Here is a 16,693-nt window from a genome sequence, read left to right on the forward strand (position 1 = left end):
ACAAAGACCCCCCCCCCCCCGGCATCCTCAGGCTGCTTCAATTCCAGAGTCAAGATAAATATGCCACATTTAACCCAGTTTGTGGGTTTCACCAGATTACAAATCCCAAGGCTCTACCAGTAACTAAGAATGTGACCACTAGGGCCAGGGGCAGCTCAGCATAGCAATTAGCAGGGGCTGAGTCCACCCACCAGGCCAGACCAGGCTAGTTCCAACAGCTATTGCTGCCATATGACCACCCATTTGCTCTGTGCCTATCGGTGGATGGGAGGATCAAGTGGGGCCAGCACACAGCAGTTCCAACACATGTGAGTGTTCTCACACCCAGCATGGTCACTCTGCCAACGTGCCACAAACACATCATCAAACTGAGCACAAAAAGTATCAACGGGAACTCATTTTGTGAGCAAGCATAGTTCCTGCTGTCCCTGCAATCAACCCAACAGCAGGCAGGGACCCCCAAGGCAGAGACACAGCTAGAAGGGAAGGACACACTGAGGATGTAGAGGCAAGATAAGGGACAAGAAGGAGAAAAGGCGACAGATGGCAATAAGACTGGGGAGAGAAATGGACAGGGTCAGGAGACCTCAGAAAGCTGGCCACCACATGAGGTTAAATTTCCATAAACTTATACAGACAAACAGACAGACAGCAGACATAAACTGTAATCGTCTATTTTAAAATGAACTAAAATACATTAAGAAGATGATATAAAAAATAAAATAACAAATCAGAATTAGAAAAAAATCAGAAATGAGGGAAGAACTAGAAATTATGAAAAATCATTTCAAAAAATGAATATGAAAGTAGAAGGAGCACAAGAGCAAACAAAGACAACAGACAAAGCCTCAGTAACAGGAAGGGAGGGGACTGTTAAAAAGAAATTTAGTAAACAGAAACATCTCAACGGAAAATGACTACTGAAGACAAAGATCTAACACATGAACAGAGGAGGATGAAAGGAAGAAGATCGAAGCAAGGGAAGAGAAAAAATAGAAGAAAAAAGTGATTCTAGAAAACTTTCTTGAAGTTAAAAAAAATGAAGCTGCCTATTTAAAAGTACCTTCCCTATACATGAGATTATTGTCCCATAACAACTAATATCAAGACTACATCCTGGACTTTAACAAAAGGAGAAAATCCGTTAGGCCCCTGGACAAGAACAGCAAGAATGTCTAGCGATCAAACTATAAACAAATGGAAGAAAGGCGACTCCAGAAGTCTGGACAGAGGCTACTTTTGAGAGGATGGAGGAGGCTGTGGTTGGGACAGGAAGGCAAAGGGACTACTGGGTACTTGGCAAAGATCTATTTCTTGACTTGGCTGGTGGTAACAAGAGTGCTTGCTTTATAATAATAAAATGTAGGGGAGAGACAGGGAAAGACCAGCCAGATAAAAAGCAGAAAGATAATAAAGACTATGCTACTAAAAAAGTCTGAGTCTAATCACAACAGATTACAATTATTGACAAGGAGGTACAGATGTATGAAGAAGCTAACTGTAACAACTAAGACCCAAGGTTAATCCTCGGAAGCTGGACTATTATGACTGCAGTGGTGTAGGACTGCAGCCAGGAGCCCACCAGAGTCCCTGCAACAGTCCATGGGAAAGGTGATCATGATACCAGCACCACTGGGACTGTCCCATGAGAGAAGACCCAACAGATGTGGGTGTGTGTGGAGGAGGGACCCAGGTGAGTTTTGGGAGGCCTCAATGTACTTACCTGGGGGGTAGACCAAAGCCACATGGTCCCCAATGCTCAGTCTTGCCTTCTCCGTCAGAGCAGCGGCCACCCTTTCAGCCTTTCGGTGCAGCTGGACACAAGTTGCAGTGCTCGTCACCGTGCCCTAGGAAAGCCATCACTGAGTCACACTGAACTGGGGAGCAGAGGGTTTGCCCACAGGTACCTCAGTATGCACTGTGCACGCTCCACTGGGCAGCCGAGACAACCTCACCTTGGCATTCAGCAGCAAAAAGAGCGGGTGGTCAGGAGTGGTGTGGGCCCGCCACTGCAGCACATCAGGCAGGAACAGGAACTGCGCAGAGAGGTCAACTCAATCCTCCGCAGCCTCACAAGAGAGGGGCCCTCCTCACCCTCCCAGGCACTGGTCCGTTACCTTCCTGGCCTGGTCGCTGTCTTCCAAGTGGGCCAGCTCCCGCCCAGAGGCCTGCGCAATTCTTTTCCCAGCAACCAGATTCCCAACAATCATGGAAGCTGGTCCAACCTCTAGAAAACAAGAAGATGCTGATGACTTGTACTGACATGTCACACTCTTTATTTGATTTAGGTATTCAACTCTTCACTATGATATAGAAGTTCAGGAAACCAGTTACAAGGTTTATGCTAAATGACAAATAGAATAGAATCTCTCTTTAAATATAAACAATGCCAGATTGAGAAATTTACAATATGGCACATATCTGGGGGATATGATTTGACCTCAGCCACAGCTAAACTCTTAATTACTTCATTGTTTTACTGTATTTTATGTATAAAACAGGAATTACACCTTCCTGATTAAGTATATTTTATTTAATGATATTTTAGTATTCAATAATAATAAAAAGAAAAGTCAGCATTTATTAAAAATTTACATAACCAAAAGAATGAAGTACTGTATATCATAGTTAAACCAGGGAAGGAAAAGTGAATATTTGTTGAGACCTCCCAAGTCTCATGAACCTGTGGCTGTGGTGAGTCACAAGGTTGAGGGGAGGAGCAAGCATGCCCCTGTCCTGGCTTGGTGTGGCTGCCCATCATGAGCACTGCAGTGACTGAAATAGGCTTTTTAAGCCCCCGAGCTCCAAGTCTGCTCTTGGGCGAGATTTCTAATCCCCGGGAGCCACTGCCTCACCATCCAAACCTAAGAAGCCAAGCTTGAATTTAGCTATTGAGATGGACTGGAGGAAGCCACATACTGGTGACGTAGTAAAGTGTTGTCCTATATAACTCAGTTCCAAGGAGGAAGGAGCTGGTGACTGGCCTGGTATGCCACCTGGCTCTTAACCCTGGGTTGCACCGTTTAACCATGATTGTGGCTGCCACCCATTTTAAAGCTGTTATGCACAACTAACCTGGCTGTTTCTGGCGAGGTTTGGGAAGGTTGGTGACACAGGTGTGCGGGCACATTAGCACATTGCATGGGTGCAGCATCCCCTCCAGAAAGCGCTGCTTGGCTTCAGAGACGTGAACCCCTCCGAGAGGAGCCTTGGGCAAGGTGTTGGCAGGAACCAGGGCCAGACAGTACACGCCCACCTGGTGGATGCTGTCAATGGCCTGGAAGGGAGGATACAGGACAGGAACGACTTCTGAGACCCGACACACTGCATAGTGATGTCGGAGCACTGCTGACCAACGGAAGGCGGCTAGGAAGATAAAGGCTGGGCATTGCACTGGGTGAGGACTTTACAACCCAAAGGTCAAGAAGACAGAGTGACATCAGAACAGTTTGTTAAATGAGAAAACAAGATGGATGCATGTACACTTTCTATCATTTAACACTTGCATACACATGCACACATACACACACACAGTGTGTCTATATACATGTCCATAAACCTGTAACCACTTACAGGCCAAAAGACATGTTAAATGACCTCCTGTGGGAGGAGTGAACAAGCAAGGGCAGAAGCTGAGCTCCTCTGAATATACTTTGCTTTCAGATTTTACTTTGGAACCACATATCTTTTACATACAAAACACTTAAAACAACTGGAAGTAAAACAAAACAAATGAACTCAAGCAAACTAGAATCAGGTTGGTGGCACAGCCCCATAGAGAGTGTCTATTTAAAGTGACTTTAAACACGGTGACTTGATTAGTCTCCCCCAAGTGGATATGTCCTGTGGGCAAAAAGAATTGAAAAACAACTTCAGCTGCTCTCAAAAATCTGTTTTAGAGGCAGTGCACAGGCTGCGGTTCTGTGACGACAGGGTGGGTGGAGTGGCCTAAGGTGAAGGAGGATTCTGTTCGAGTCATTTAGTGTGGGAGAAAGGAGATCAATAAGTTAAATAAAAATTCTTCAATCTTGAATCGGAGTTAAAACTAGCAACATAAACTCATGATGTAGGTAATCTTGCAGACAAAGAGACATCATTTCCTACTCTGTCCACTGAAAAAAGCCCAGAAACAGTGACTAAGCCAGTAACATCAAGTGCCCAGATGGTGGTCCCAAATTCCATTTCCCCTGGAAGGCAGCTGGGGTCCCAGCCCCGACAGGTCTAGGACAGGAAAGGCGCCACCTCTCCAGGCAGCGGAGTCTTCTGCTCTCTAGTCTGGCCTCAAGGAGCAGGGGTGTTACAAAAGGCCTCACAAGCCAACCTGAAGAGGCCCTGACTGACCACTGAAAAATAAAATAACTATAATAATCTGAAACAATCCAGTATGTTTAAATCCATTAGTTCACAATGAAACAAAATAAAACCCAGTGGTCATTTTTACTTTTCTAGGAAACCAGCTCATTCCTCTGAAATCAATCCCTGATCTTGTTTTCCTGCATGGCCTGCCCTCCAAGTCCCCAGGGAATTCAACAGGACAGCACTCTTTCTAGAAGAAACTTCTACTGCTGCTCCTGTGAACGATGAAGAAGGAATAACAGCATCAAAGAAGCACCACTGTGAAGTCCTAACACATCACTGGGTACAGGAGTGCTAAACAACCAGGCATCATGTACCACCTTCTATAAAGGATCATTGTCAGAAAACCAAATCTGAGCATGGTCAAACTGTTAGATCTAATATCAACATGTAGGAACGATAGGACAGAGGAGCACATTAAATGATACTGCAGAGGTGCAGTCATCAGAAGTCAGGCTAGCGAAATACTGGACAAACAACCTGTTTTTGTCAATAAACAAATTGCAAGAAAATGATGACAGAGGAGGAGTCTAAAGATTAAAAAAGACTTAAAGACCTGTCCCTTCCAAGTACAATTTTTTTTAACCCCATTTTGATCCTGAGACCAACAAACAAAACATTAATCAGGTAAATCTGAATTGTGACTAGATATTTATTTACATCAGCTGTTATTCCTTCTTCATCGTTCACAGGAGCAGCGGTAGAAGTTTCTTCTACTTATTTACTGTTATGATAAAACTCAACAAAGTGGGAATAGAGAGAACATGCCTCAACAAAATAAAAGCAATACATGACAAGCCCATTGCTAACACCATATTCAACTGAAAGCTTTTCTTCTAAGAAAAGAAACAAGACAAGGATACCTATGCTTGTTATTAAACCTAGTACTAGAAGACTTAGCCCGAGCAATCGGGCAAGAAAAGGAAGAGAAAAAAAAGAAATAAAAGACATCCAAATTGGAAAGCAAGAAGTAAAATTGTCGCCCTAACTGGTTTGGCTTAGTCGATGGAGCGTCAGCCTGCGGACTGAAGGGTCCCAGGCTCGATTCTGGTCAAGGGCATGTACCTTGGCTGGGGGCACATCCCCAGTAGGGGGGTGTGCAGGAGGCAGCTGATCGATGTTTCTGTCTCATCGATATTTCTAACACTATCCCTCTCCATTCCTTTCTGTAAAATATCAATAAAATATTTTTTTAAAAAAAATAAGTAAAATTGTCTCTATTTAAAGATGCCATTATATTATATACAGTAAATACTAAAGACTCCACCAAAAAACAATTAGAAATATTAAACACATTCAGTAAACATATTCAGGATACAAAAGTGATATACAAAAATCTGTTGCATCTCTATACACTAATAATGAACTATCAAAAAGAGAAATTAAGAAACAATCCCACTTAGAATTATATCAAAAAGAATAAGATACCTAGAAATAAATTAAGCCAAGGAGGTAAAAGACCTGTACACTGAAAACTACAATATATGTATATATATTTTGTTTGTTTAGAAATTTTGTACACAATGTTTATTCCAAGTCTTGTGCAGACAGAAAAGTTCAAATGGTAGGACCTTTCCATCTCTTGCCTGAGCTATTAAATTAGCCTTGTTATACTTGTTTCCCTCTGCCAGTCCCACCACTCCTCAAAACACACTACACTAATCCTCCAGACTAGTTTCCCTATGTCATGCTACTAACTTTAACTTTCCATGTTTCCCACGGTTGACAAATGGTGCATTTCTTAGACTGGTGTTCAAGGTTCTGTACAATCTGAATCCAATCAACAGTTCCCCAAACTCCCTGTTCCATCAAATACTTCTGGATTTACAGCTCCCTAATCCCATGTACCCCTGAGCCACATTCTTTCCTGCCTGTCAAAATACTAGACCTGTAATCTGGTAGTGTGCTTTTTTTTTTTTTAATCAGCACAACCTTGGACCAGGTAACAGCACTTTTAGGAAAATTAAGTCAAACATTTAAAGCATACACAAAGGTTTTAGTTTTAAGAACTTTCATTTAGAACATTGAAAACTGGCAATTTAACCTAAATGCCCAACAATAAGGAACTTGTTAAGTTAGAGGACATCTATAAAACAAAATAGTGTAACCCCTTAAAATTAAAATTACCATAGATTTTTATGAATCTTAAAATTTTAGGGATCATATATCAACTCATATTTCTAGGGTGTATGAAGTAAAACAAGTATGGAGGGTAGACATCAAGGTATTCACTGTGGTTTTCTCTGGGTGATGGCTGACTAATGTTCTTCCATTTGCTTCCTCTAGTTTCTAAAGTTAATATATTTTGTTCTACATCAGCGGTTCTCAACCTGTGGGTCGCGACCCTTTGGGGGTTGAACGACCCTTTCACAGGGGTCGCCTAAATACATCCTGCATATCAGATATTTACATTACTATTCATAACAGTAGCAAAATTACAGTTATGAAGTAGCAACGAAAATAATTTTATGGTTGGGGGTCACCACAACATGAGGAACTGTATTAAAGGGTCAAGGCATTAGGAAGGTTGAGAACCACTGCTCTACATCAGGAGGTGAAAATAAAGAGAAGCAACCCATTTTCACGTTTCCAGGCCCAGTTTAAAACTATTTCCTTCCCCTGGCCTTTTCCGGGCTCTTCTCACTTCCTACAGCACAGGATGCTTCTTGCTGGTGGCATTTATTAATTCCTGACCCGCACAACACCAGCGGTACATACCCTCTCTCTCCTATAGAAACAAAAACTCCCTAAGAAAGAGCTGTTACACTGGATGTGGCTATTTCAGCCATTGTGCCAAGACCAGGCAGACCTCAGTTACCAAGAAACATGAGATGACGTCATCCACTCACCTAGACCCTGGGGGTCAGCTCACTCCAAATCTAGGCGGTATTTTCATTTAAAACCATTCGAGCTGACAGCAGCTTCATGGTGCTGCTATTAGATAATAAAGGCACAGTAACCCTTGTACAGATTTCAGTTTCAAATGCTATTTCCTCCTCCTCACACATTGCGTGTTTACTTAGTGCCTACTGTGTGCCAGGCAGCACAGAGTGAAGAAGGGATCCTGGAAGCCATGAGTCTCAAACAAGTCATTCCCACGAGTAAGTGTGGGGCAATTGCACATCTGGCCTGGTTACAGAAATGCGAAGGTATTGCAAGCACAGAGCGGGAGGAAGGACTCACCGCCTACTCTGAAAGAATGAAATGGGGAATGCTAGGACAGGTGGACTCGCCTTGAACCACACACCAACAGATAGGCAGAAGGAGTGTGCCTCCGCGCCCACCTGTAGAACGCGGCTCATCCACTGGAAGCTGTCCTCCTCGGAAGCATCCGGCCGCTGCTCAGCCACGAGCACAATCCGGTCGTCATGCAGCACCCTTACGGAGAACACAGCGATTCTGGGGGAGGACAAGGGCAGAAATGACCACCCAGCAAGGGATGCAGACACCTCTTCTCTCTTGAAAGGATGATGCAGAAGTGCTGGTTTAGAATCAACTGAACAATGGGCTTTAAAAAATAGCCAGTCTCTAATCTTGTTGAGAATTTAAGAAGTAACCAGTCACTAATTTCCTCAAATATGACTGAAAATTCACCAAAACAGGGAGGACTCTGGTACAGATCAAAACCACCAGGTGTTTTTCCTTAATTGTGATATTAATAACATGATACATTCTTTGTGCAAAAACCTTTGTCTATAAGTTCTATGAGTTACATTCTTCATCCAGCAGATGAAATCTCTCTCTCACTGAATTAATCTGCTTGTGTTTACTGGACCTGTTTCTCCCATCTTACTTTAAGAATTTCAACATGTTTTTTGTGTCGCCTTTTTCTTCTTTTAAACTTGAGATTATATACCTTTTTCCTAAAAGGCAAGGTGCTGGTTTCCCCATCAAACCACCATGCGTGACTAAGGTTCTAATTTTGGGCCTTTATGGACATAACTTCATTCTCTCCTTTGACTAGTGTGCATATGTGTACGTGTGCGCATGTGCACACACACATACACACATGGTTTTTTATACAACAAACTTTACCCAGTATTAAATTTTCCCTACTTCCTTTTTTATTGATTTTAGAGAGAGGAAGTCGGGGAAGAGAAAGGGAGAAACATTGATGTGAGAAACATCAATTGGTTTCCTCCTGCACGTGCCCTGACCAGGGATTAAACCCACAACCTGGGTATGTGCCCTGATCAGGAATCGAACCTGCCACCTTTTGTGCATGGGACAATGCTCCAACCAACTGACCCACACCAGCCAGGGCAAATTTTCCCTACTTTCATACATCTTGTAGCATTTCCTGAGTATTTCTTAGTACCTCATCTGAGAGTATTTTCACAAAAAGGATCTTTTGGTAACCAAACTTCTAAAATGTATAGACCCATGAATATTTTTATTCAAACTGCACAATTAAGTGACAATTTGGATGAATACAAAATCCAGGCTAAAAGTTCCTTTTAAAAATTTAAAAAATATTACTGCACTGTCGTTCTCTTGTACCAGCCCTAGTACTCTCTGCCTGGTTCTGTATCAGCTAGGGAGACATTGCCAAATCAGCCATATGGGCCCTACTCAAGTCGAGAGCACTCCAGCCTCCTGCTTTGCAATCACTCCCTCTTCCTCTCCCAAGTGTGATACCTAGATTGCCAGCCCTTCTTCTTTTCTTCTCCCCATCTCTTTTCATTTTTCTTTAAAACTTTCTATTTCCTTACCTCTAGAGTAGTTCCTCAATTTGACTTTCCAGCTTATCAATTCTTTCTCTAGCTGCATCTATCCCTCTATTTATTCCATCTAGTATGTTCTTTGTGTAAACTGTTATGGTTTCTTGATCTCATTTCATGTTATTAATATCCCAGTGGCACACACATTCAATCAGTTATAGTTCTATTTCAAAATGGTTGTGGTCCTCAAACTCTTCCCTGATGGGGACAGGCAGACTATGCTGTCTACCTGCAGAGCAATCACCCGACAACCCCAGCCTATCATCCAGGCTGGCACTGCATCATAGGGTACCTGCTCAGAACGGGGACTTTACTTCGAGGCACCATCAGGTTCTGGTGGCCATGCAAGGAGTCAGTCTCTATAATCCACCCTAGGAGAGGTATAGGCTACCCTGATGTTACCCCATGAACACCTGTACCAGCAGTATCCCTGGTTTCTACTGTGAGGACAGGCAGGGATGTTCTGGGACACTCTAGGCTGCATGCACCTACAGGACTGCCCTGCTGGTCTCTCCTGGGCAGTTATCCCACACTCATCATCTTTTCCTGGGGGAAGGCCAGCAGCCCATGCTGACCCACCATTTGGCAGAATTCGCTAATGATTTCTTTAAGGTATATTCAAAGGCAGGATCTGGCCAGGTTCAGAGGCAGGCACCCTAGTTTGAATAATAAAAGCACTTCCTAAGAATAAAAATTTTAAATACAGCCTGCTGAGTGGATCAACTAGGAGAAGGGGCTGCTTCCTCCAGGACAAGGTGCTCAGAAGCTGGACAGGGCTTCCCCTCCTTGCCCCAGCCACTGGGGCTAGGCCAGAGGCCCATTCATTTGCTCAATGGAGATGAGAATCTTTAAAGTCTTGCCTAACACATTCAGAAAGTTGGACTGATTCTATTCCAGGAGCAAGGCAGGGTTTCTGTATGTCTTGCTAAACCTTAGGAGAAAAGGAACTGGCCTCTGCTGGCTGCACAGTACGTGGTATTGGCTGTTCCAATGTACATCTGTGAGGTCACGCACATGGCTCCCTCTGTGGTGTTGGGGCTGGTCCCTGTGCCAGTTATACATTCAGATCGCATTGTTTTAAAGGACAGCGTGAGCTCTGGGGACAGCGAGGACACTAACTCTGCTGTCCATGCTGCAAGTGCCATCCTTTTCTTTCTGAGGTTTCTCTAATAAACAGGAATTTTTAGGTTGGTTTGTTCAAGTCATTGGGCTTTTTTCCACTGCAAACAGACTTCTCCAACCTTAAGTGGAAAAAGGATCTAAAGCCATAACATAGAGACCCGCAGCGCATCACCTGCCTCTGTAGACAAACTTCATGGGCTCCACCGCCAGCGCAGTGGCCACGATGTCATCCGCATTGTGTCTGCGAACTCCGACCACCATCAGCCCATCCAGCTTGCCCACAATGAAGACCAGGTTATCCTGAAGGCAAGGAAGCTGGTCAGGACTCAGGACACACAAGCCGGTCCTGTGAGTCAGGCCCTGCTACAAGGAGATGGGAGCACCATGTCCCTTACATGATGACAGGTGACACTCGGGGCAAGGCAACTGTGGGATGAAGGGGCCCTACAAACCAGTAGGTTCAGGTTGGGGCAAAGGGGCATGCAGGGACAGAGTTGGCAGGAGGAAGGTCAGAGATAGAATTATAGTTGTGGGTGAAGTTTGTAAAGAATTCTGAGTGCTACAGGACATCGGCAGGGTTCCCAAACTTGGCACCAGTGATGTTTTGGGTTGATGTAGTGGGCATCTAGAGTGTCCTGTGTACACTCTAGATGCCCACTATATATTGGTAGCATACCCTCCTGAGAGGTGAGCACAAGAAGGACCCTGGTCCTGGTGGCGGGATTACTCACAGGGCCGATGAAGCCCAGCAGCCCAGTCCTGGTGAAAGGCCTGTCCGAGATGGGTGCTCCTCCTGCAGTGACCGGGACAGTCTGCACAGAGCGGAGAGGGGAACGGTCAGACTATGGTCCACAGATAATCAACCAACCGGCCAGGGGTCAGCAGGCAGGTGGGAGAGCTCAGCACTCACAGTGCCTGACAGCCAGGGTGTGGTTCCTCAGATAGGGCTGTCACCCATGTTTACGGAGGTACGGAAAATAGCTCCATTGTGCGAACAGTCCCAAGGGTCCGATGGAGGGGGGATGGCTCCTGCAAGACACAGCTGGTACCCTCCCAGGTGGGGGGCACAGGACAAAAGGGAAGGACAGATCCTCCTCCGGCCCCTGTGCACAGCATGACCCCCACAGGCTTTGTTCCTGCTTTATCCTCTCCTCCCACTGCTCCCAGTACCTGGCCCAGAAAAGTGGGCACTCATTGGGCTCTCCACACACCCCAACAACTCTAGCATACAGAACATTGGCTTGCCTGGGCAGCCTCAACTCCCCTGAGCTAACTCAGCAGAGCAGGTGCCAAGGAGGTCGGACCACCACCCACTGTGCCCCATGGATGCTCTCAGAACTTAACTTCAACATAAAGTACAAACCTCAAAGACATTCTTTGTGATCCCAAGTAGTCCATAATACGCTGTGCCTGTAGCACTGGAGTCAACACATATTTCTCCAACCTCATCGGTTTTACAAAGATACGGGGCACCATCTATCTTCACAACACATATATTAGCTATAAAAAGAAAAAAATAACCTCAAAAGCATAAATACATTGATCATTCACAAGGATATATTTCTGTCATGTCTATAGCTATGGAAACAAAATACTACACATGTAGTATGTTCTTACAACAAGCTTTCTGACAGATGTCACACACATTCTATTTGCTCGTGACTTTACATTTAATACACACCAAGGTGAGGCGATGGAACAGTTCAGCACAATCTCCCTGTGATAAGCAGACTCACAGGCTCTGCATGACTCTCCCGCACCCCACATGAGATGTCGGCTGACCTGGCTGCCAAAGGCACCATCTCGCACATTTGCTCAGAGGCTCGCTCCTGCTCCAAAGCCTGACGGACCCCACTTGTACCTGGGCTCATCCTGTCACTCAGGCCCCAGCCTGATCACTCCTTTTCTATTTTCACTAAGCAGCACACCTTCCTGATGCTCCTGCCTGCTGTCTGCCCCTCTGCACAGGGGACCCTGCCTGTATGGCCACTGCAGCCCAGGCCCTCAGCCCTGCCACAGAGCAAGCATCCAGGAACAGCCTCCAACAACAGAGCAAAATACACACCAGAACATGGAGTGATCCATCAAACAAAACCCGATTACTCAGTATGAATTAAATAGCCCGGGCCTTCTCCTTCCTTCAGCCCTTCTTGAGTGTTTTTCCAAAGTATTCTCATCTTCAAAGATGTGAGCAAGGCCCAGTCATTTAATTCCATTTGTGCACAAATCAGTCAAAGCCTCAGCAGAGAGAATGTTGAAGACATTCACTAAAGGAGGTGGCATTCATGTATCTTGCTGTGCAGGCAGCCCTCAGCTCACACTCAGACACTCATGTGATGACAGACACCCCAATTTAAATTACAAAAAGGCACAAAAGGACAAAATCCACTGCACATCATGGTCAATGCAACCCCAGTAGGATTAACACAGTGGAGACTGTACATCTGCTAAAAACAAACACCAACAGCCCTCGACAAGTCAATCAATCTTCAACTGTTCTGGCTAACAGAACCCACCTAGGGGAGCACTGTGTACACTCACACACCTAGGGGAAAACTGTGCATACAGTCCATCCTGGTCCATGTTTTACCAGTAAAAAACAAACATTACTATGAAAGTCCCTTATTTTTTCATTCAGAAAAATCACTAAGACTGTATTTTACCAATCTTTTAAAGAGTTACTGGGCTCTCCTCATAACTACTAAAAATATGTAAGATTCCCAATCTTTGTTCTTTGTAAAATGTTTCATCCTCATAAAAAAAAAAATGTTTCATCCTCATATTCAAGTTACCAAAGGACCAATTAATCCATATTTATGGTAAAATTATAAAAAGAAAAAACACATTTCATATTGTATTTTATTTCTATAACTAGAAATAAAATTTGAACTTCTAGTCTTGTTCTAAGAGTTCCAACTTCTCCACACATGCAGGATCAGACATCCTTGCTATGGGCTCTCCCTCTGGAGTGCCCTGGCATCAAGTTGAACAGCACATGCCCTTATGCACTGACGACCTGTGGAGGCAGACCTGAAAACACAAGGACCAGGATGCTGAGCAGCCTGCAACCCAGATACAGCAGCACTGGGATAAGGGTGACTGACTGAAAGGTGAGAGCCTGCCTCTAGAAGTCACCAGGGTGGGTCAGGACAGCTGCCCGTGAACCACAGAAGGGCCAGCATGGCGAGGAGGGTTCGAATAGAAAAGTTGTCGGGTTGCTACAATGAGGGGTAACTGCAGAGCAGCATCAATAGAGCGTTCCCCCACTCACAACTGTCACCAGGGCCTCCTGGGCCTGGCTCTGCTCTTAATTTTCTATGTGAAACTTTGCACCAACATCACTCCATGTGGCCTCGCCTGCAGAATAGCAGGAAGACAATTCCATCACCCTCTCATCGCTGCACTGCCCAGTATGTCAGGGAAGCCTCTAATAATTTAGGTGTTAGTCAGGTCCATGGGGCCCGATGTGCAGGATAGCTCATCATGGCCTTTCTGGAACCTACAGGAATTTCCATGGACCTTAATTTAAGGTCATATTCCTAACATACCCATACTTTCATGACTTACTGAAATAATCTATCATTATTCAGACATCCTGGGCCCTGGGGTTTATGCCTCCATATATGTGAAGTATGAAGGCTGTGCCTGGCAGCAATGTGAGCTGCTGTCACCATTATCCCAAGTACTGGAACCAGAAGTTGGGTTCACAGCCATAAACACACCTTTATATTTTAGCTCAACTTTAAACTTAATACAAAAGAAAGCAAAAAAATCTAGAAAATGTTATAAATTAAAATCCTAATTTACCTGGAAAACCCATTTTAAGCAATCTTTTACTTGTGTGCTTCCAGATCACTCCTATAAAGCCTGGGGCTAGTATGACTCTTTGTCATGTTAATCAATCACTGGATAAGACACACTTCAGGTGCATCTCTTACCTCCAGGCATCACCTGACCAACGTCCTGAACAGTAAGGACTGACAACTTTTCTTCAGTATCAACTCTGATCACACCGTAACTAAGGCCGTTCATTGATAGCACAGCTTTTCTTGGAGGAGGTCCTCCCAGGTCAGGCGGCCTAGAAAACAAAACTAGATTAACTGGCAAAGCGTAGAGTTCTAGAGAGAGGAGACCTATGGCCTACCTCGCCTGCAAGACGATGTTGCGCCCCAGGCTCTGCTCTGAATCATACTGTAACCTCGAACCCTGACACAGCAGCACTGGGATAAGGACTGCAGGACTGCATGTGGCAGACTGCATCCTTGAAGTTGCCACCATCTCTCCACCCCATGCTTTCCTCTACAGTGGGGCCTCAACACTTCTCCCTTCATCTGGTGGGCCTGTGATGATGGTGGAAGTGATGCTAAGTGACTTTCAAAGGAGGGCATAAATGGTAATTCAGCTTCCACCTGGGAGCCTTGGGCACAGCCAGGTAAGCAGAATGACACAATGTGAGGAAGCCCAGAGCAGTCCACTCCAGGGACCAGCAAAAGAGGCCCTGAGACTGCACACAGGAAGTCATGTCTACAGCTCCCCCAACCCTAATCCAGTCCAGAGAGCATCCAACTGCAAGGCAGCACCAAAGTCCCGACCATAGCAAGTATGAGAGATATAATAACTGACTGTCGCTGTTCTAAGCCACCAAGTTTGGTAGTAATTTGCCATGCAGCATCAGTAAATGCAACACTAAAAACAAAGGTCAATATTTTTCCCAGTAAGAAAAAACTACACTGACAAGCAAAAGATATCACCATAGAACAAAGAAACAAAGACCACTTCATGGTTTGTGAAGGATAAAGATGTTATTTTATCTTTAACATTTAGGATTACTTAATGCTTGCACATAAAAGCATACAGTATCTATGGACATATTAACATACATAAATGATGTAGGAGTACAACTGACACTAATTTTCTAACAACGGAGTTAAAAACTCCATTGCCTTCTACCCCAGGATGGTGCCAGAGCAGCTGCAGACCAAGAGCCACAGGGCAGGCAAGAGATGACGCAGGCAGGAAAAGTAGACCATAGGTACACCTCTACCCTAGGATGGCACTGGGGCACCTATTAGTGCTCAAACAGCTTGGGGAATTGCCACAGGATGGGGCACTGCTTCATGATGGCTACTGCTCAGAAACAAATTAACAGCATTTGATACCGCAGGTAATTCAAGAGTAAGAGTAAAAATTAAGTCTCTACAAAACACACGCAATTAAGTTACCTGCGGATGGCAACCGTTAGTGCCTCAGGAGAACTGGCACAAGGACAGATGACCTCCGGCCTCAGGCCTCTAGACTGGAAGACATTGAGGAAGGCATCACAGGAAGATATGGACCCTGCATGAAACAAAGTGGGACATGAGAATAAATGCAAGGCTGATGGGTACGGGGGAGCAGCAGAGAAGTGAGCAGCACCCAGGCGTTTTAGAGGCAGGATGTAGAGACCCCGTCAAGCTCAGGTGTGGATGGAGGGAACGAGAGGCTTTGGGGTGCTAGGTTACGTGATCTCCCGAGCAACAAGGTACACAGGAGCACAGGAACGCAGGGGTGTTAGGGAATCACTGGACAGCAGACTAGCTCATACGCCAGACTCTGGTCAATGGCTCTGTGCTGCAATGTTCCACTCAGACTCCCCAGAAGACACCTTGCGGGAGGCCCTGGACAGCCCCCAACAAGCAGCCACGTGCAGGTCCCACAGAGTCTGGCGTGTGCAGCAGCACACTAGCAGAGTTCTCACTGGGAGGATGTAGAGTGGCTGAGCCAGTAGAGGCAAGATACAAGGCCAAAGGGCAGGGGCTTCATGAGGCTCCCAACCTGTATCTATGTTCTGGTCAATGCTTAAGAAATATGACTCTTTTTTTTTAAATATATTTTTATTGATCTCAGAGAAGAAGGAAGAAGGAGAGAGAGACAGAAACATCAATGATGAGAGGGAATCATTGATCAGCTAACTCCAACACACCCCCCACTGGGGATCGAGCCCACAACCTGGGCACGTGCCCTGACGGGGAATTAAACTGCCAACTCCTGTTTCACAGGTCGACACTCAACCACTGAGCCATGCCAGCCGGGCAGAAATATGACTCTTTTAGGCATGTACCTTCTCTCAACTGTATTTAAATCGCTTCCAAATTTAGTGGCCAAAAAAACATGCATGAGATGTAACAATGGGTCACCAATAAGAAGTGACATGTTAGAGACAGTTACAATACACTCACTTTCACTGTTCTGGGGACACCAGGCTCCAGCCCTGGTCAGGAGGTTACTCACATGGGTTAGCTCCGTCGGCCACGATCAGCATACGCAGTGAGCTGAGGCTGACATCCCGCTGACCTCGCTGAGCCAGGAGAGACCAGTGCATGTCACGGGACTTCACCAGCGCTGTCTGGGCTGCAAGGGGACACAAACGTGAAGATGGCACTCCTACATCAGACTGACCCACCTGCAGTGCTTGCTGCCAGTGCGGTACACACGTAGGACCACAGACATGCATC

The 16,693-nt window shown here is 45.2% G+C and overlaps 1 protein-coding gene across 1 annotated transcript in view; it reads right to left on the minus strand.

Moving 5' to 3' along the window:
• DIP2A (disco interacting protein 2 homolog A) overlaps window positions 1-16,693 on the minus strand; it is a 71,628-nt gene that overhangs the window by 15,011 nt on the left and 39,924 nt on the right. Inside the window, exons 15-25 of the mRNA XM_015560686.1 lie at window positions 16,470-16,589; window positions 15,422-15,536; window positions 14,138-14,277; window positions 11,563-11,699; window positions 10,931-11,011; window positions 10,372-10,499; window positions 7,641-7,755; window positions 3,076-3,277; window positions 2,118-2,227; window positions 1,956-2,036; window positions 1,724-1,847 (exon numbers count right to left, since the gene is read on the minus strand). Coding sequence (XP_015416172.1) covers window positions 1,724-1,847; window positions 1,956-2,036; window positions 2,118-2,227; window positions 3,076-3,277; window positions 7,641-7,755; window positions 10,372-10,499; window positions 10,931-11,011; window positions 11,563-11,699; window positions 14,138-14,277; window positions 15,422-15,536; window positions 16,470-16,589 — 1,353 coding nt within the window. The remainder of the gene's footprint in view (window positions 1-1,723; window positions 1,848-1,955; window positions 2,037-2,117; window positions 2,228-3,075; window positions 3,278-7,640; window positions 7,756-10,371; window positions 10,500-10,930; window positions 11,012-11,562; window positions 11,700-14,137; window positions 14,278-15,421; window positions 15,537-16,469; window positions 16,590-16,693) is intronic.

This window comes from Myotis davidii, unplaced genomic scaffold, assembly GCF_000327345.1.
Source record: "Myotis davidii unplaced genomic scaffold, ASM32734v1 scaffold175, whole genome shotgun sequence".
Taxonomy (NCBI): domain Eukaryota; kingdom Metazoa; phylum Chordata; class Mammalia; order Chiroptera; family Vespertilionidae; genus Myotis; species Myotis davidii.